Source organism: Neofelis nebulosa, chromosome 14 (genome assembly GCF_028018385.1).
Source record: "Neofelis nebulosa isolate mNeoNeb1 chromosome 14, mNeoNeb1.pri, whole genome shotgun sequence".
NCBI lineage: Eukaryota > Metazoa > Chordata > Mammalia > Carnivora > Felidae > Neofelis > Neofelis nebulosa.
In genome coordinates, this window is record NC_080795.1 from 83,523,665 (window position 1) to 83,544,752 (window position 21,088).

The following is a 21,088-nucleotide window of genomic DNA, read 5'->3' on the forward strand; positions in this document are numbered from 1 at the left end:
CAGCCACTGAGTCAGATGCCAGCTAGGAACTCAACCAGCACGGGGCGGAAGCTTCCCTCTGTGGGAATTTATGAGCTAGCACCTCACTGGTCTCAGCTCCTCTCTTAAGTAATGCTTCTGTGAACTCTATTGATCTGGAGTTTCATCTTAGTGATTTCAGCTACTGTCTGCAGTAACATCTGAGGGACTTCAGCTTCCCTGAAGGGACACTGTTGCTCTCTCCTCTGAAGTAACCACCCAGTGATCAGCTCCTCTGAATTGCCCCATGACCTCAGACTCCACTAGTCTCTCCTCGGGGGTTTCAGCCATCTCTGAAGAAACACCTGTGTGATCTCCACTCCAGTGAAGGGACACCTCAGCTCATCTCCTAACATACGCCTTAGTGACCCCAACTGCTCTGCAGTACATGTTAGTGACATCAGTCCCTTTCAGAAGGAGCCTATCTCCTTGCTGAGGTAACACCGGCTACTTCAACTTCCAGAGTTTCACCTGTGATGTTATCTTCTCAGCAGTATCACAGCGAGGGGAAAAGGAGCTTTTATCAGTGTCAGTGTGTTGCCGTGCCCTCGAGGATCAACTCTGGTCCTTCATTTCTCCTGAGAGGCTTGAGAGAGAGAGAGAACTTAAAAATTATGAATAAACTAGATTCATTTTAGTATATGATAATGTATACCAGAGTCTTCTTGGCATGTAAAAAAATAAAAACCTCAAACACAGGAATGAAAATTTTAGATCATAAAAAATATGTATCAAAGAATGGTCTTTTCAGTAAAACTTTTGGGAAACACCACAATGTGTAAAGAGGCACCCAGCTGGTGTAGCAGCTATAAGGTCTGGGCTCTGAGGGCAAAGCTCCCTTCCTACCCACATGGGGTCCAGAGACCCAAGACGTCCTATGAGTTCCAGAGCGTAAGGTCTGTAAGTCATAAGGGTGGGTTTTGAGGCAAACATCCATTTTTGAGTTGAATTTTCACTAAAAAGTTAGGACATCCCTTCTCATCTTGAATAAAGTTCAAACACCAGATGAAGTGTTTTCTCACTAATATTTAGACTTTTTTTTTCATACAAAACAAGTGGTTCCACACACTTAGCATTTCTAGCCATATTACATCATGATACTTGATGACAATCTTTTTTTATATCATTTTATCCACACACTTTAGTGTTTTCACAGAATACCGCACATAATCCAATTCTAATTTTAGAGGAAATAATTAGAATAGTTACTGTTTTTAGGAAAGGCATGTAATATTCTAAGAAAAATCTTTATTTAGAATGTAAGAAAGTTTCATTGTGATAGTAATCCTTATGTCTTCAATTCCTTCAGTTTCTTCCAATAAACTTTCTAATGTTGAAGAATTATGGGTGTCTTTACCAAAATTTACCATAGTTGTGTTATTTACTCTTCAATATAACTTCAAGATATGGAGAAAAACAAAACAGGCATGCTCTATCATTCTTCCATAGGAACATGCTCAGTGCTTCTCTTTGGAGTTACTTGTGGCACTAAATGACCAAACAATGGCATCCCACGGAGCTACCAGAACCTTCTCCCGGGCTGGGGGGGCGGGGGAGGGGAGTTCTCCTAGTGGCAGAGGAGGTCACAGCTTCCTGTGCACCTTCTGGTGCTGGATCAGGTGCCCGTGCTGGTTGAAGGCGCGCCCGCACTCCCCGCACTCGTAGGGCCTCTCGCCCGTGTGGATCCTCTGGTGCTGGATGAGCACGGAGTACTGGCTGAAGGCCTTGCCGCAGCGGCTGCACTCGTAGGGCCGCTCCCCAGTGTGGGTCCGCAGGTGCACGATCAGTGTTGCTTTTAGGCTGAAGGCCTTGCCACACTGTGCACAGCGGAAGGGCCTCTCGCCCGTGTGGATCCTCTCGTGCTGGACCAGAGACCTGCGGGCGCTGAAGGCGTGTCCACACTCGCCGCACACGTAGGGCTTCTCCCCGGTGTGCACCCGCTGGTGCTGGGTCAGGTGAGAGTGCTGCACGAAGGCCTTCCCGCACGCATAGCACCCGTAGGGCTTCTCCTCTGTGTGGATGCGCTCGTGGTTCATCAGTGTGGAGCGGTGGCTGAAGGCCTTCCCACACTCGCCGCACTCGTAGGGCTTCTCCCCAGTGTGCACGTTGTGGTGCTGGATGAGGACGGAGCGGTCGCTGAAGGCCCGGCCGCACTCGCTGCAGGTGTAGGGCTTCTCCCCGGTGTGCACCCGCTGGTGCTGGAGCAGCGTCCTCTTCACGCTGAAGGCGCGGCCGCACTGTGCGCACTCGTGTGGCTTCTCCCCGGTGTGCACCCGCTGGTGGCTGCGCAGGACGGTGCTGTGGTTGAACGCCTTCCCGCACAGTGGGCACACGTAGGGTCTTTCTCCCGTGTGGATCCGCTGGTGCTGAATAAGATGCGAGAGCTGAGTGAATGACTTCCGACACTCAAGACACTCATGTGGCTTCTCTCCCGTGTGTATCTTGTGATGCTGAGCAAGATCTGAGCTCACTCGAAAGGCCTTTCCACATTCGTTACACTCGTAGGGCTTCTCGCCGGTGTGGATTCTCCTATGTTTACTGAGGACAGAGCTCTGGCTGAAGGCCTTCCCACACACACCACACACATAGGGCTTCTCTCCAGTGTGTGTTCTCTGATGCTGGAGGAGATGGGAGCTCCGACCAAAGCATTTCCCACACTCGGTGCACTTGTAGGGTCTCTCCCCACTAGGAACAGCCTGATTCTGAGAGAGAGGCACACTGTGGCTCAAGACCTGAACTTCAGGTGGGCCAACAGGGCTTGGACTCACACAGAAACTCTGCTCAGGTTCATAACTTTTTGGATCAATCCATCCTTTGGGTGCTTTCCCCAGGATCACCGATATTTCCTCTGAAATAAATGGCTTCCGACTCACGTCCCTATTTTGGTTCTCTCCCTTGTTTTCATATTCTGAAACAACAAAACCAAAGTAAAAATGTTAACTCAAATGTCAACCCACTCAAAACAGCAGAGCAAAGTGCAACCTGAAGGTGTTTAGCTGACAAGAGGTGGCCATCAGGGGTGCGGTCCCTGAATGCCCATGGCTACACATTTTCTGCAGTGCAGAAAAATCACAACTGTGTCCAATAATTAGAAATGTGCCCAGGCTCACAGGGCAGTTTAAGGGACAGGTGTGACCTGTAGTCTTGAGTCATCCCCCCGCCCCCCACCGCGTGAAGTGCACGCGTCACACAGCAGCAGGGCTACAGCCCATTACCACCTGAGTCCCGCCTTCCTTGGAGTCCTTGTGGTAGGAATAAACATAGGACCCCACCCATGACTGCAAGGAGCTTTGTGGGGCTGACAGCAACACAGGAACAGAGAAGCCTAGTGTCAGGCTGGTAGATGTGTGAACTCTCGTGTGCATGTCCAACAGACACAGGACCAGAAGACTTATACATGGGGGACTGTGACCTCTTCTTTGTGGAGAAGGCACTGGGGGGCAAGATGAAACAGAGACACAATGGGAGTCTTGCCATGTCTAGGCTGGAGAGGAGTCCTATAGGGCAGCAGTGAGCATTGCAGAGAAGACTAGGGTAGAGGTTTTTAGTACCAGGTTGGGGGATCTACAGGATGTGCTGATAACTTTTTTTAAAAAATTTTTTAACATATATTTATTTTTGAGAGACAGAACATGAGCAGGGGAGGGGCAGAAAAGGAGACACAGAATCCAAAGCAGGCTCCAGGCTCTGAGCAGGCGTTCAGCACAGAGCCCGATGTGGGGCTCAAACGCACAAAGCATGAGATCATAACCTGAGCTGAAGTTGGACACTTAACTGAGCCCCCCAGGCACCCCAATTTTTTTTAAGAAAGCTCTACGCCCAATGTGGGGCTTCAACTCACTACCCCAAGACCAAGGATTACGTGCTCTACCGACTAAGCCAGCCAGGTGCCCCTGAGAACAGGTTTCCTAGATCTTGGAAACCAAACCGTTGAGATGACAAGATGCCACTCAAAGACCAAAACTTCTCAGGGGTGTACAGGGATGCTGTGGGAGGATGGGCTGCGCTCATGGAGTGATCTTCATCAAGGACGCTCAACAGGTGTCAGGCCCATAAGCAAGAGTTGACTCTGCACGAGAGCAGCCAGGCCTCCTTGTGGACTCTCAAGTGCCCAATCCAATTTCAACCCTGCAGTTTAGGAGGCCAGCTGCTCACACCATGCTGCCACCCCAGCTTCCCAAAGACCTCTGCCAGGAACAGCGTTAAAGACTGTTGCACTTGAATGGAATTTCAGAGTAAGAATCCCTCTGGGCAGGGGAAGATCTGAGGGAATTCTCTCTCTCAAAGGCGTACTCAAGGTCTATGACAGGTACTGGCGGGGGGGGGGGAAGGGGGGCAGCCTTGAGGGGAAATTTACAAATGCCAACCTAGCTGTACCCAGAGATCCTGAGCTAGGATGGCATCCAAGTGTGCATATGAACTGCTTCTTGGCTCTCCCTTCTCTCCAGGGGAGGTGGAATAACTTTTTCACTGGTTCATGTGGGTAAGAACTGGGTATTCTCAGCTTAGGGAACCATATTTTGCAATGTTCCTTCAGGTTCAAAGACCTACAGAGGTAGTAGTTTCCAAGACAGGGGCCTGTGTAAGTCCTTCCCTACCTGAATCTGGTGGTAAGTATGCTTCATTCCAGGGTTCTTTACCAGAAATGATGTGGACCAGCAACGATTTTCCAATTGTGTCCTATCTGTAATAAGGATATTTTCAAGTCCAATAAGCCCCCCACCTTGCTGGTAACAGCATTACTGGGATATAAGCTTCACTTTTTAGTAAGTTCCTAACTTGGTCTGGGAAGACATATGCTATCTAGTGGGTCACCTGGTACCCCAAGCCAAGGGACCTTCTAAAACGACTTCTGACTGATGTTTAGAAAAAGATTTGGGCCAAGGTGGCCCATAAATTAAATATGCTTGGGGTGCCTGGCTGGCTCAACTGGTTAAGCGTCAAACTCTTGATTTCGGCTCAGGTCACTATTTCATGATCATGAGATCAAGTCCCATGTCAGGCTCTGCGCTGGGCATGGAGTCTGCTTAAGATTCTGTCTCCCTCTTCCTCTGCCTCTCCCCTGCTCATGCGGTCTCTCTCTCTCAAAAATAAATAAACTTACAAAAAAAAAATAGGACTACAAGAAATTAAATAAAAAAAATACACTTGTTTTAATTTATGTTGCCTTTTGACAGACAAGGAATGGTTACCTTGGAGGGACAAAGACATACCAAATGTTAATACTTCTTGTAGAAGTTGGTAGCAGCCAGACTGAAGCAAACCCTCAGCAGAGGGTCATCTGAGAAGAGGCAGGAATGGGAAGTTGGGAGATTCCCAAGTGTGAGGGGCCTTGTAGAGGCTGGGGTCCCACTCCAGGCTAGATTAACCTGCTCTCCACACCCACCCCAAATTCAGCAGCATTCTGGACACAGATACTCAGAGTTCTTCACCTCGACACAGGGGCTCATGTCCATGGTCTTCCCCCTAGGGGCTAGATCCAGAGGAAGCCTCCTTTGGTGGCTCAGGACTGCAAGAGGAGAGCACAAGCACCCACCTGAACCCTTCTCCTCGACAGAATGAAAGCTGCAAGTCACTGGGCAAAGGAAAGCAAACTTCTCATTCTAGGGCACAGACAAACATCCCAATGGCTGGGAAGGGAAAACTACCCTTTACTCCTGAGGGAGGGGCAGGAAAATGATCATGAGCCCAGACATTGAGAAGTCTGCTTCAACTAGGGGAAGGGCTGTGACCCAAGAATACAACACCTGCCTAAAATTGAGGATAGATCAGAACAGTGGAGCACGCGGTCATCTCCTCCTGCTCCTATCGAAAAGGCCAGCAAGCACTGAGTAACAAGCAACAGAAGACTTCTGCTGGGGGTGGGGGGTGCTGGTGGCCAGAGCACAGAGGAAAACCCTCTCTTGCAGGCACACCTGGAAGACTGAAAGTCCCCACCCTATGCACAAGGAAATGCCAGAAGAACGGGAATCCAGTGGTATACTGAAGGCAACTATGGGAACAGAACCCAGCCAAACTCCTGACTCAGGCTTTCACACTAACCACCTAGTAGGAGGGGCTATGTTCCCAGACAGATATATTATTTACTTCTATATCTCCTGTCTTAATTAATGACAGGTGACATTCAATAAAATATTATAAGACACCCAAGAGAAAGGAAAAAGACTGCTTGTGTGTACACACACACACAGAGTCAAGAGAATAAGTGACCAACAGAACCAGAATTAGAGATGACCCATACGTTGAACAATGTGAATGATCAGATGGGGAACCTCAGCAGATAGATTCTGTAAGAAAGGACTGGAAATGCTAGATGTAGAAAATATAGCAACATATGAACGCCTCTGATAGGCTCACTGCGGACTCAACCCAGATGAGGAAAAGACCAGTGGGCTTGAAAATAGGTCAACAGAAATTACCCAAAAAGAAACACAAAGACAAAAATGTATGAAACATAAAAATAAAATTGATATGGATCAATATCAAATGGCCTAACCTGCATGTAGTTGGAATTGCAGAAGAGAAAGAGAACAGGGAAGTAAAAATATCTGAAAAGATAATGGCTGAGATTTTCCTAAAAATAACGGAAGACATCATAACACAGATTCAAGATATTAGTGTCACACATTTTGTTTTGTTTTTAATATGAGAGAGAGAGAGCGAGAGCGCAAGTGCAAGTGGGGGAGACAGGTAGGGGGAGGAGAAGAGAGAGAAAGAAAATCTTAAGCAGGCTCCATGCTGCCATGGGACTCAATTCCCAAGCCCTGGGATCATGACCTGAGCCACAATCAAGAGTGGAATGCTCAATCAACTCTGCCACCCAGGCGCCCTACAAACATGTTTTTAAAATACCAACTAGAGGGGCGCCTGGGTGGCTCAGTCGGTTAAGTGTCTGACTTCGGCTCAGGTCACGATCTCACGGTCCGTGAGTCCGTGAGTTCGAGCCCCGCGTCGGGCTCTGGGCTGATGGCTCAGAGCCTGGAGCCTGCTTCCGATTCTGTGTCTCCCTCTCTCTCTGCCCCTCCCCCGTTCATGCTCTGTCTCTCTCTGTCTCAAAAATAAATAAACGTTAAAAAAATTAAAAAAAAAAATTAAAAAATTAAAAAAAAAATAATAAAATAAAATACCAACTAGAGGGGCGCCTGGGTGGCTCAAGTCAGTTGAGCATATGACTTTGCCTCAGGCCATGATCTCACAGGTCCGTAAGTTTGAGCCCCACATCAGGCTTTGTACTGACAGCTCAGAGCCTGGAGCCTGCTTTGGATTCTGTGTCTCCCTCTCTTTCTGCCCCTCTCCCACTCATGCTCTGTCTCTGTCTCCCTCAAAAATAAACATTAAAAAAAAAAGAAAAAGAAAAAAACCTGACTAGATACATCATATTCAAACTGCCAAAAACCAAAGAGACCATCTTAGAGGTAGAGGAAAAACACATACAACACAGAGGAACAAATGTAAGAATTACAGTAGACTCCTCATCAGAAACAAGTCAGAAAACAATGGACTGACACCCTTGAAGGGCAGAAAAAGAAAAAAACAAGTCAATTTGCAAACACCAATGGAGAGAACATCCAACAATCAAATCCAAACTAATGTTAAAGGAAATTCTTCAGGCTGCAGAAATATACCCGACAAAGCTGTATTTATACAAGAAATGAAGGCTTTTGGAAATGGTTAAAATGAAGGTAAATATAAAAGACTATGTAAAACGGTTTTCTAAATCACTCTAAGAGAATTGTCCAAAGCAAAAATGATTACACACTAGAGCACCTGGCTGGTTCAGTTGGAAGAGCATGGGACTCTTACTCTTGGGGTCATGACTTCAAGCACCATGTTGAGTGTAGAGACTACTTAAATAAACCTGAAGAAAATAGTTGTAATGGAGCAAATGTTTGTGTCTCTCCCCGCAAATTCACATGTTGAAGCCCTAACCTCCAATGTGATGGTATTTGGTGGTGGGGACTTTGGGAGGTAATTGAGAGTTAGATGAGGTCACAAGGGTGGGGCCCCCATGATGGCATTACTGCCCTCTAAGAAAAGACCTCAGTGAGCTTACTCACTTTCCCCCCACAGGCACACAGAGGCCATGTGAACACACAGAAAGTGGCCATACTGCAAGCCAGGAATAGAGCCCTCACCAAATTCTCACTTTTTTTTTAAATTTTTTAGCATTTATTTATTTTGGAGACAGAGAGAGACAGAGCATGAACGGGGGAGGGTCAGAGAGAGAGGGAGACACAGAACCTGAAACAGGCTGCAGGCTCCGAGCGGTCAGCACAGAGCCCGACGCGGGGCTCAAACTCACGGACCGCGAGATCACGACCTGAGCCGAAGTCGGATGCTTAACCGACTGAGCCACCCGGGCGCCCCAACTCACTCTTGTCTTGGACCTCCAGCCTAGGGAACTGTGAGAATGAAATTTTTCACGTTTAAGTCACTCAACCCATGGCATGGCATGGTTATGGCAGCCTGAACGGACCAATAAACAAGTATGCTACCCCAACAGTCTTCTAACACATATGAAACGGTGTTTGCGTTCTTTGAATGTTTGGAGATGTATATTGTGAACCCTAGGGCAGCCACTAACCATCTGTTCTTTCTCCCTTTAAAAAAATTAAGTTACTTCTCATGATTCTATCTTATCTCCTTTGTTGGCTTCTTAGCTTTAACACTTCTTTTGATTATGATATAGCTTAGTGATTTTATTCAAGTTTATTATGTAAGGGGTTCATTGGAGTTTCTTAGATCTGTGAGTTTATGGTTTTCATCACATTTGGAAAGTTTTCAACCATCATTTCCTAGAATATTTTTTCTGATGCTCCCACCTCTGCTTTATTGGCTTCAGCTATATATATTAGGCAATTTCAGATTGTCCCACAGCTCACTAATGTCCTGTGGTCTTTTTTTTTTTTTTTTTTTTTTTTAATGTTTTTTTTTTATTTTTATTTTTGGGACAGAGAGAGACAGAGCATGAACGGGGGAGGGGCAGAGAGAGAGGGAGACACAGAATCGGAAACAGGCTCCAGGCTCCGAGCCATCAGCCCGGAGCCCGACGCGGGGCTCGAACTCACGGACCGCGAGATCGTGACCTGGCTGAAGTCGGACGCTTAACCGACTGCGCCACCCAGGCGCCCCTGTGGTCTTTTTTTCCTTCCTTTTCCTTTTCAGTAGTTTCTAGGATTTTTGTTTTCACTAATCCTTTCTTATGCAATATCTAACCTGTCACTACTTTTACCCAGTAAACTCTTCATCTCATGCATTGTTTTCATCTCTAGAGATCAGAACTGGGCCTTTCATGTATCTTCCAAGACTCTACTTAACATGCTGAATATTCCCTCTAGTCCTTGAACATACAGAATAAATTTATTTTGTTTTCATGTCCTGGTCTTCCAAATCTTTTATTTTTTTAATATTTATTTTTGAGAAGACAGCATGTGAGCAGGGGAGGGGCAGAGAGAAAGAGAAACAGAGAGAGAGAGGAGAGAAAGATATAGAAACCAAAGTAGGCTCCAGGCTCTGAGCTGTTAGCACACAGCCCAAAGCAGGGCTCGAACTCACTGACCATGGGATCATGACCTGAGTCTAAGTCAGATGCCTAACAGACTGAGCCACCCAGGCACTCCTCCTGGTCTTCCAATTCTATCACTGATGTCACTTCTGGCCCGTTTAACAGGACTGTTTTTTTCTTCTAATTATGGTTGTTTTCTTACTTCTTTGAATGCTTGATAATTTTTTATTAATGCCAGATATTATGAATTTTACCTTGCTTCATGTTGGATATTTTTTATTTCTAGAAATTGTCTTGAACTTAAGTATTCTTGGTTAAGTTACTTGGAAGTAGCATGTATGGTTCTTGCCTTTGAACTTTGCTAGACCAGAACAGAATAGTGCTTAGGGCTCTTTCACCAGCCCTCCCCCTCCCCCCCCAACACACACACACACACACACACACACACGTTAGTTCTCTAATTGAGGATTCCCTGTGAGTTACAAGTTTCCCACTCTTGCTGTTGGGAACAGATAGCATTCCCAGCCTTATGTGAGCATTGGGCACTGTATTTACTAGCCTATAGCTCTGCAGGCTAGAATTCCATATGGGTTCTCTGCTCAGTGTATCACAAGGCTGAAAAATAAAGTGTTAGTCTGAATACTCATGTGGAGGCTCAGGGAGTAAATGCACTTCAAAGTTCATTCTTACTGTTGTCAAAATTTAGCCCCTTGTAGCTATAGGACTAAGAGGACTGTTTCCTTTGCCACCCTCACCTCCTGATTGCTACCTGCATTCCTTGCCATGTGGCCCCCTCCACCTTCAAGGCAGCAATGGTGCATCAAATCCTTCTTCCCATTCTTTGAATCTGGCTTCGGTCTCCAACCCCCAGACCCCCCAGACCCCGATTTAAAGAGTTCTCCATTCCTTAAAGGCAAAAGCTTAACGTAACATAATCACGAGAATAAAATCCACATTCACAGTCTTGGGGATTATGCAGGCAGGGCAGGTCCTGTGCTGAGAAAGAGAGCTCCGGTCTTTCTTCCTCTTCTAAGAACACTAATCATAGCAAATCAAGGTCCTACCCTTATGAGGTCACTTAATTACTTCCATAAAGCCTCCATCACCAATACATTTACACTGGGGTCAGGGCTTCAACATATGAATGGGGGAGGGGCACAAACATTCATTCTATTATGAGGACCATCTTAAATCCTGGTTACCACAGCTACTACTCCTTCTAAAGAGGCAGCTCTTTCCTGGCTTTGGATTTCCTTGCTAATACTCAAGAAGTCTTCCTGCAGACCTCCATAATTCTTTGTCAAACAGACTCCCCTGTGGGACTTCTGGCCTCTCTGGCATCTCGGGACTCCTGGCAATAATGTCCTCAAGTCTGGGACACCACTGGGCTCTGCCAGGGTTCCCCTCCTTGCACTGGGATCTTCTCCAAGTGGTGAGCTGGGACAATTGTAGGGATCATCCCTTTGTTTCCTGTCTTTTGGGAATTACTTTCCTTCACTGACTGACTTCCACTGAGAGAATGATGTCCAACATCTTGAGAGCCGAGGTTTCATATACATTGTCCAGTTTTTCAGTTGTTTCAAGTGAGAGGGTAACTAACATCTCTGTTTACTCCATCTTGGCTGGAAATAGAAGCCCTTGTTGTTGCTGGGTTTTTTTAATAGTTTTATATTAAAGGTTGGATCTCTAACCAATAACTTAATTAGGCATATTTCTGAGATTTCTAGAATTTTGTGTTACCTGGTGTTCTGCAACTTAATTACCTCTCAAGATTGTGTTCCTGATTCGTTATATTGTTCTACAACAGTTATCAAATCCCTTTCACTACAGTACATTCTGCTCTATTACAACACCATAGCTTATTTATCTGTCTAGCCTACTGCTGATGAACACTTGGGTCGTTTCCAGATTTTTCTATCTTGAAACATGCTTCTTTGAAGATTCTTGTACATGTTTCTTGGGGTTTACACACAAACGTCCTTACTGTGCACTTAAGAGTGGAACATCTGCCACAGGGATCCATATTTTCAACTTCATTTGATAATGGCACACTGGTTTCCAAAGTGAATGTGCACGTTTACATCATCATTAGCTGCTTTATATTCTCAGCCAAACTTGATAATGTCAGATCTATTTTTTTTTGATACTGAAGGTCTAACACGGTATATCACAGCAGTTTTAATTTCCATGTCACTGATAAATAATGAGGCTGAGCACGTTCTCACATTTATTAGCCCTTTGATTTCTTCCTCTATAGAACTTGTTCAAGTTTTGTGCCCACTTTTCTTATTTGATATTTCTGCATTTTTTAAATTCTCTTCAGAGCAATTATTAAGTGTATATACTGTTTTGAAAAATGGCAATACCAATAAGTTCTTCATTTAAAAAATCTGGGTTTATGGCCAATAAAATTTTTACACATCTCATTTTTTAAAAGTTATACTATATGTTTTTTAAACTGGAGAACACATGGTTTTTTTTTTTTTTTTTACTTAAGAAGCCTCATCTTCATAAAGTTAGCAAGCCAAAGAAATAATTACTCATTTCCATTGAAAAGTATTTCTTCTATTGTTTGAAGCTTCCTAAATAGGTAGTGTCTTTCCTGATGCCAAAGTAACGAGATGAGCAAAATGACTTTAATAAATAATTGTACAAAAGGTTATTCAATCATCCATGGCATAAAAGCAACACATGACCAAACTTGCAAGAGCAGAGCCCTCACTTTCAGAACAATACAGCTTCAGCTGTTGTTTCAAGTACAGACTAGGAAGAATGTTTTACATTGGATAAAACAAAGGAAAAAAAAATTCCACTGAAACAAATTTTTAATTTAAAAAACCCCTCTCCATGATTTTGTATAGAGTGTATGTATTGTATAACAAGAGCATACATTCTGCATCAGAGAACCCCAGGAATTTCTTTACATTCTGGTGAATCATCAGCATTAACACCTTCAGGGACTGTACTAGGTTAAAAAGATAAGACATACACCTACCCCATGGACAGGGTGAACCGTCTTGCTGCCTACAAGCTGCCATGTGGTCACGTTTGGAGTTATCTGCAAAAAGAAAAGAGAGTTAAGAGAGAACAAAACAGTTTTTAAGAGTAGGAACTCCTGGGGCACCTGGGTGGCTTACTGGGTTAAGTGATCGACTTCAGCTCAGGTCATGATCTCACAGCTTGTGAGTTCGAGCCCCGCGTTGGGTTCTGTGCTGATAGCTCAGAGCCTGGAGCCTACTTAGGATTCTACGTCTCCCTTTCTCTCTGTCCCTACCCTGCTTGCACTCTATTTCTCTCTCTCTCAAAAATAAACAAACATTAAAAAAAAAAAAAAAAAAAAAAAAAAGAGCAGAACTTCCTCCACTGGCTGTTACAGCAGGTAAGTGCAATTCACAGAGTTAAGACCACAGGCTCCTCGGGCAGAAGAGACCCCAGGTGGAAGCTACTCTTGCTCTCTGTCACCTGTCAGTGTGCACAGCTGCCAGGAACTGATCAGTCCAACTGAAGGAGGGCCAGCTCCCTTCACTCACCTGAATGGCCAATGCCCAAGCCCCCAGTCTCCTCAGCCCCTTGCCCATCCAGGACCCATGGCTCTTCTCCTCGCTCCAACTGACAGATCACGTTGGGCTTTGATCCTGGAAGTCCTGTTCATGGGGAAGGAAGGCCTTTTGTCAGCACAACATCTGTGAACACCCCTACCCCACCTGAGTGACCTGTAGGCATGAGACAGACAGGTGTGATGTCCCCCTAGAGCTGTAACACCTGGAGGCAACCCCAAACCCCCCACCCCAGGTCCCTGCCCTTGGCCAAGCACAGAGACACAGAAGAGGCCTGCTGAGGGGCCATACCCAGTGACACCACGTTGCCATAGGTCTCCATCATCACGTGTCGGTAGAGGCCCCGCTGAGCAGGGCCCAGGCGGTCCCACTCCTCCTGGGAGAGGAGCACAGCCACATCCTCAAAGGTCACCTTGGCCTGGAATGACAGGGGCTGCTGAAGGTTGGATTGAGTCTCCATGTCTGAGATGGAGCAATGTGGGTGAGGGAGAGTGGAGATGCCCTGGGTCAGGGGGGAAGGGAAACACATGCGAGCAGATGGGTGGTATCAGGAAGGGGCCACATTGTTCAGGAGATACAGTGACACTCAGGCTGTCACCCAGAACCCTGGACATGGGAGGGTTGTGAGGAAATCCAGGGGTGCAACAAAGGCCCTGGAGGCAGCTCACCTGGGGTCCTGCTGGTGGTGGTAGGAGCCTGGCTGCTGCCATCGCGTGATCCCTTGAGGTTTCCAAGGAAGATGGAAGTCAGAGGAGCCTGTGGGGCTGAGGAAGAGGAGGGAGCACATGAGGGGCCCACCCTTGCCCCCACAGACCCTGAGTTCTGAGGGAGTCCAGCCCCCACTGTGAACTCTTCCCATGGGCCCAGCCACAAGGTTTTGCTCTCCAGACCTGGGGTCTTTATGATCAGCTAGGGAGCTAGCAAGGACTCTGAGGCACCTGCTCAGGCCCACAGTCTAGGCACAAGGGCCCATGCCAGAGCATTCACATAGGTGTGAAATGTTCATCAGGTCTGGTGTGGGTCCCAGGCCAGGCTGCCTCCACAGACAATCTCCCAGTGAAGACAGGCTTTCCTCAAGGTCCACACTCCTGTGGGGGCCTCACCCCAGGTCTGGCATGCTTGGCTTGACCGTAACTCCTGTGGCCCCACTGATGCCTCAGTCTCATGTGGTTGTGCCCCAGTTGCCCTGATGCTCCACTGAGGCTGGGGTCATCAGCCTGGTGGTGGCTCCACCAGGGACTGGGAACGGAGGCAGGACAAATGGTTGATTCTGGAGGATTAAGTACAGAGTCACCCAGGGATTTGGTCTGAACACCTGATGTGGAGGCCTGGGGGTGAGCAGGTTCTGGGGACTTATCAGGCTAAATTAAGCTGAGATGTCTATCATACTCAAAATACGGGGGAAAAAAGGGGGACCAAAGGCTCTCCTAATGGGGGAATGGGGTTCACATCTTTTGGAGTGCCAAAGGGTGTCTATAACAGGGACACAGAAGCCAAGTGGGCAGATCACTCTACGAAAAATGGTACAAGATGGTGATCAACCTTCTCATGCATGCAGCTCAGCAGGTACCTCAACAAACAGGGTGCTTCATCTGTTTGTTTGATTTCTTTGTAGAATATCAGATTTTTGTGTAAGTTTGCATGGACAACTTTTGGGAATACAAATCCTGAACTCCCAACTGCAGCTGCCTCTGCGGAACACAATGGTAGACTTATTCACCAAGAATGTCCATTCCCCCCAAATCTGTGTGTGCTTGTGTCAGTGCAACTCTAATTAGGATTCCAACAGGTGCCTCTTAAAGGAGTAAAACTACCTTGAATTCACATGAACGATAGATGCTGGATAACAGATTAAGAATAAAATTTGAAAAAAAAATGGGTGTGAGGCAGGGTGGGCCTGCCTCACCAGATCTCAGAACAAAGATGAAGAAGCCATTTCCACCACCCACTCCACCTCCTGCCCTCTTGGCAGTGTATCCAACACCCACATCCACTCGACCAGCCCACAGACTTGCCATCTCTCATTGTCAGTCATCTTCCCCATGGTCTCGTCCAGATACCTCTCCATGAGTGGTCTCCGTACCCCCACCCCACCAGAAAGTGGCCCTGGTCAGGGTCTCCCATGACTTCCATGTGGTCAGATCCTTGCCCCTTGTTGATAGGATGACACTGGTCTCTTGTGCTCCTGCAAGTTGGTCTCTACCAAGTCTCCTGGACATTGCTCCCTCAGCCAAGGCCTCCAGCCATCCTCACCTGTTTGAGAATTTGACCTTCATGTATAATACAGCTCTGGTCCTATGGGAACCTGGCAGAAGTAGTCACTGGCACTATGGCCCCACTGCAACTAGGCCAGGATCCAACGATAAACACCAATAGGAACCTCATTCAGGGCCTTCCCAGTGGGTACAGATGACACAGGAGGCATGTGGCACATGTGGCCATAAGGCCTTAAGCCAGACCAACTCCTGCTCCTGCCCGTGCTTCTTCCTGCCCCACATCCTGCACATATCTGGCACTGGCCATGGTTATCCTACAATCCTGAATGTTCAGTGGAGCCTAGGGTCTCCTTTTTGGTGCAGTTGAACTGGCAATCCCCTTCCCTCCAACTCAACATCTTCATGGAGATGTTCTTTGGCATCTCAGACACTTAACATCTAACACTAGGCTCCTATTTCTGCCCCCAGCTTGGTCTGGGCACCTCTACCCAAGACCTGATCCTGAAACTACCTTTCCTCCTCATTCTTTCACACTCTACTCCAAATCCACTCTCCTAGTGCACCCAGAACCTGGCCCTGTTACAGCAGGGTCATGCATCTGCCTTCCATGGGAATAGCGACTGTCCTTGGCTTCAACTAACTTCCTGGCCCCTCCATGGCTATGAGGCTGCTCAGAACCCTGTTTGAACCTCCCCTCTGCCAGGGAGGCTCCCTCCCTTTAGCTGGTGCTTGGCCACATCACCTTCTCATTGAGGCCCTTCCTGACCCCTTATCTTGAGGGCCTCTGCCTTGCCCAGTCCTCCTTCTCCCTTCTGTCTCAGCAAAGCAGCCATCAGGCCAATGTCTGCTGAGTAAGTGAATGAAATTAAAAAAATCAACGAGACCATACTTTACACCCTGTCTCAGAAAAGCCACCTAACAGTTATGTAGATGAACCAGACAGGCCATTAGACAGTGGGAACTCCGCTGGAATGGATGCAGGCCCGAGGATGGTGCGACTGCCAACCCACAGTCCTTTCACACACAGGTCACAGACCCACTAAGAGAAAGATTTAGGTTGTGCTAGATAGACGACAGGTAAATGACACCGTGGGACACAGAGAGCATGTCCAAAATGTTCCTCTTTCAGAAACAATGACTCCAGGGCCATGAAGGGTATGTGTGTGCTTTGTCCTCACCCGTAAAACAGGAAGATCACATCCCTCCTCTGTGGGCTTCAAGAGGAGACAGTGCTCAGAACCACTGGGCGCAGAGTCAGATGCCGCTGGACCAAGTGTATCTCATTCGATTAGACTAACTCCAAACAACCAGGCTGTCAACACGAGTGAGAAACAGAGGTGGGTGGAGAGGGCAAAGGAAGATTCCTACCTGGCGGGGGGAGTCCTAGAAAAGCACAAAAACAAAGGATCTCTACCTAGATGACCTTCACACATTACCAAGTTAAAAAAAAAAAAAAGCATATCACATAGTCTGTGTTATACTATCACACAGTATTTTTACTACGATCTGAAGATTTGTGCCCTTTCAACATTCATATGGTGAAATCCTAATGCCCAGTAGGATGGTGTTAGGAGGTGAGGCCTTTGGGAAGTGCTTAGGTCATGAGTCTGGAGTCCTCATGATGGGATTAGTGCCCTTGTAAGAAGAGACTCCCACAGAGCTTTCTCACTCCTTCCACCACGTGAGGTCACAGCAAGAAGTCTGCAACCTGAAGGGGGCCTTCCCCTGACCGTGCTGGCACCCTAATTTGGACTTCCAGCCTCCAGAACTTTGAGAAATGTCTGTTGTTTTATAGGCTACCCAGTCTACAGTAATTTGCTCTGGAAGCCCAAAGGAACTAAGATGACTGTATTCTTTTGTTTTTTAAATTTTTTTTAATGTTTATTTATTTCTGACAGAGAGAGAGCACATCAGCGGAGGAGGGGCAAGACAGAGGGAGACCCAGAATCTGAAGCAGGCTCCAACCTGTCAGCACAGAGCCCGACGCGGGGCTCAAACTCACGGACCGCGAGATCACGACCTGAGCCAAAGTTGGATGCTCAGCCGTCTGAGCCACCCAGGCGCCCCGACTGTATTCTGATTGGAAAAAAAAAAAAAAAAAAGAACAAAATAAACACAAGAAGTGATACTAATTTTGAACAAGTCTGTGACTTCAAGCAAAGACGTACAAAACACTGTGCATCTCAAAACCAACAACTGTCAGGCAGGAAAACAGAGTCATCCAGGGTACCCAAACTGGCTTTTAACAAGCCGCCCTCTCCCCAACCCTGACCTCCATGATTCTGATGCCCTGTGATGCTCTGTGAGAAAAACACAGTTTAGACAAGAAGAGAGAACAGGTGGGCACGACAAGTCCTGTTTGGATGACCCCCCAAGCCAGAATCACCACCACTGAGTCCCCTAACAGACTGTGAGCAAGGCCATGCCACCCCCACAAAGGGGCAAGCACAAAAAGCACCGTCCATCCACCAATCACAGTCATTCTTCAGATGCAGGAATTCCATTTTTGGAAATCTCCTCAGGGAATAACCCAAACAAAACCAGAACAGATCCATGTTCTCAGCAGCCCTGGATGCTTAATGGGACAGAAGCCACACTGCAGTGAGACACTCAGCCAAACAGAATCTAGCTCTCATGATGACTGAGCAGCCAGCTACGTGGACAGGAACTAAAGAAGGGGCTGCAGAGATGCAAAGAGCTTAGAGTTTAAAGTTTACTATTATTGTTTTGTTTTGTAAGCTAAGCTTTAGGAACTTATCACCCTTGTTGGAATCCCTGATAGATCTGATGTAAAAGAACACACATGTCTGTCCAAAGAGCTCGCACACAGTGACAGGCTAGCATGGGCATACTAGACGTGCGTGGTCTGGGGTGAGAGGCTCCCAGGATCTTCTTCCCTCAGTCTTCACCATCCTCACCCACAGGCTTTCCTGGTGGAATGCCCTGCCCCACCTCCATGGTGGAAGCATCTTCACAAAGGGCAGCTCCAAGCCATTTGCAAACACAAAGCACAACCCTGCGCTCTTCCATAGTGAATGATCAAGCATCCAAACCAACAGCTTTCTTATACACTGGCAACACCTAGTCAGAAAACGTATAGGGGGAAAAATTCTGTTCATAAATGGCAACAAGGAACAAGCTTAAAATGAACTTTAGAAATGTGATGTTAATTCTGCCCACCGTATCCACAAAACCAAGGTGCCTAGAGCCAGTGGGCCTGGAGGAAAAGCAGTGGCTACAGAACGGGGCAGAGCAGGGCCAAGTCTGTATAAACAAATGGAGAACAGATGAGACAATTCAAATTGCTCAGGAAAGATGATTCAATAAATGGTGTGAAGACAAGATTTTTTAAATGCTTTAGGAAAAGCAAAATTAAGCCTTTACATAAAATTCAACAAATCTCCCAGAAAGTAGAGGGAGGCAAAGAGATTTAAACAAACAAACAAACAAACAAATTTGGCCAGAAAAAATTAGATCATCTCAGTCTAATAAATCCACTAGGCTAACTAATGAGTAAGAGTTGAAATTTTAGATCACATTTTAAGGACTTGAATACAAGTATAGATACATTTGTATTATTTTAGGTGGGAAGGGCTGTTCTAAGCAAAATAGCAAAAGCAGAAACCTGCTGGGCAGAGACTCCCACATTTGCTGCATGAAAATTAATACCTTATGCACATCAAAGCCACCAAATTCCAGAATGGGCCCAAAGACATGTAAGAATTTAATGCATGACAAAGTTGGTTTTCCAAATCAATGGAAAGATGAATTATTCAGTAGGTAGTGTTAGAAATAGCATAGAAGGAAAAAAATGAAGCTGGATTCCCAACTCACCCCACACCAAAATAAATTCCAGATGGATCCAGCATTGCACAAGTACCAGAGAAAAACAAGAGTCTATTTTAAAAATAATCTTGGCGTGTGGAAAGTCTTTTAAGACATAGGAAAGCTCAAAAGCCTTCGGAGTAAATATGTTACGATTAAAAACTTGAAATCTCTTTAAAAAACCCCAAACCAGAACAAAGCACCATAACTGGAGTCAAATGTCAGTTTGTGAAGAGTGTTTTCAACATATACGGAAAAGAGTATGAGCTGGCAGATCACAAAGGAAATACAAAGGAAAACAAAAAAGGAAATACAAAGGCACACGAACAGTTTCAACCTCACCAGTCATCGGGGAACGGAAATTAAAACATTCATGTGACAACAATGCGGGGCGGGCGGTCTTAAGGCCCCAACCTCCCCCTCACCCCGCCTCCAGTCCACCCTGCACACACCGGGTGTAGAAAACCGACGGAACGCACCGCCACGAAGGCAGTGTGCAAGTGAAAAATCTAACAAGTATCGACCGATAGAGCATGGCCACCCCTCTGCCCCCCGAGCTTCCCTTTTAGGTGAATAACAGAAAACAGCGCACGCAAAATCCAGAAAGGGTACAAAGGAAACCAGCCAGTGCTGCCTCTGCGCACACTGGCAGGCTGTTCCCAACGACGATTTCCAGTTTTTCTATTTTTCTCACACGTTCACATTTTAAAAAATGCATGTTATTTTCTATTGAAATCTTAAAAAGCAAATAATAAACTAGGAAAATATTTGCAAACCATGTTAGAAAAGGTTGGTCTCGTTCACTAAAAAGGGGCTCTTACAAGGTAGTAAGGAGAAGAGCACGGATAGAAACATGGAGAAAGGATGTAAAATTAGGAAAGTACTTTGAGCCAACGAGATACCAGCGCCGTTCGGACGCGGAGAAACGGCTTACTGCGAACGGCACAGGCGCTCCTGCCGCCGCGGGGTCCGGATGGGCTTCTCAGCCTCTGGTTCTGTATTTTGGGGAGACCTTGAGCGAGCCGGGGACTCGCGGGTCGCTGACCACCCTTCCCGGGGCAATCGCGCCGCCGTTCTCTTCGCCGCGGCCCCGCCGCAAACCTCCACCTCCTGCCAGCGCTCGCCGTCCGCGGGGGAGGGGGCCCGGGAGGGTCGGAGGGGGGCGATGAGGTGTCTCAGGGCCTGGGGTGGGGGTTGGATTCCGGGCGTGGCAGGGCCGGAGGGCTGAGGGCCCGGAGACTGGGTCGCAGGCAGCCTGGTGTGTGTCAAGGGTAAGGGGAGAGGGTTCTGGGGCGTGGCAGGGGCCGAGGGGCGGGGGTCGGGAGAAGCCCGGGTGTGAGGAGCGGAGAGAGGACTGGGATGCGGCAAAACGCTGGGGGAGAGGGGGCTCAGAGTGGGGTCCGAGGAGGGGAAGGAGCCCACCGCGCGCCCGCAGGAGGAACCCGGCAGGAGGGGCGGAAGCGGAGCGTGCCCGCGGGGAAGTGCCCTGTCCGTGAGGACGACCCGGCTCCAGCGCGCGTGCTGGCAGAAGGGCCCGGGCGCCAGTGCCCACGCGCACCCCCAACTCACCTTCCACGCCGCAGCCTCACGCGCGAAGGGACGGATGCCCGCAACGCACTCAGACAAAGGGGACGCCCCGCCTGGTCTGCGCATCCGCCAATCCCTGGGGGCCCCGCCTCCTCAGTCCCCGCCCACGCCCCCGGTCACCAGTCCTGGAGCGGACACCTCCCAGTCGTCCCCGCCTTCCCCGCCGGCGCCATTTTCCTGACTGACAGCGAGGCCGCTTTCTGCGGAGCCACCGAGAGGCGAGATCTCCCGCGCGCCTAGAGAGGCCATACCGCGCTCCGTCCTCGCATTTACCGCACTTCCGGCGGTCCTGTGGAAAGTTCTAGTGAAGCTTCCGAGCATCGGACCCACGGGCCACCTAGTGCCTGTAGAGTCGGGTTTCAGGCTTGTGTCCAGGGGGG

The 21,088-nt window shown here is 47.6% G+C and overlaps 1 protein-coding gene across 9 annotated transcripts; it reads right to left on the minus strand.

Annotated features, from left to right (window-relative positions):
- Window positions 1-1,024: 1,024 nt before the first annotated feature.
- Window positions 1,025-20,813, minus strand: ZNF250 (zinc finger protein 250). Of its 9 annotated transcripts, none has more exons than XM_058699524.1 (6): window positions 20,691-20,813; window positions 13,749-13,844; window positions 13,372-13,513; window positions 13,054-13,167; window positions 12,519-12,581; window positions 1,025-2,926 (listed from the first exon to the last, which is right to left on the minus strand). In XM_058699524.1, exons 2-6 carry the CDS (start codon window positions 13,788-13,790, stop codon window positions 1,602-1,604), a joined length of 1,686 nt encoding a protein of 561 aa, XP_058555507.1. In that variant the 5' UTR covers window positions 13,791-13,844; window positions 20,691-20,813; the 3' UTR covers window positions 1,025-1,601. The 9 variants fall into 9 exon arrangements, with proteins under 9 accessions (XP_058555507.1, XP_058555513.1, XP_058555514.1 ...); XM_058699530.1 differs by having other exon boundaries at window positions 13,372-13,498; window positions 20,691-20,812; XM_058699531.1 differs by lacking the exon at window positions 20,691-20,813 and adding an exon at window positions 20,056-20,684 and having other exon boundaries at window positions 13,372-13,498.
- Window positions 20,814-21,088: the final 275 nt, after the last annotated feature.

Coding starts and splice junctions, on each gene's coding strand:
- ZNF250 (XM_058699524.1), bottom strand. CDS start 13,790: ATGGCAGCAGCCAGGCTCCTACCACCACCAGCAGGACCCCAG. Junction 13,168..13,371: donor TGGCAACGTGGTGTCACTGG/GTATGGCCCCTC, acceptor CCCCATGAACAG/GACTTCCAGGATCAAAGCCC. Junction 2,927..12,518: donor CGGTTCACCCTGTCCATGGG/GTAGGTGTATGT, acceptor TTGTTGTTTCAG/AATATGAAAACAAGGGAGAG.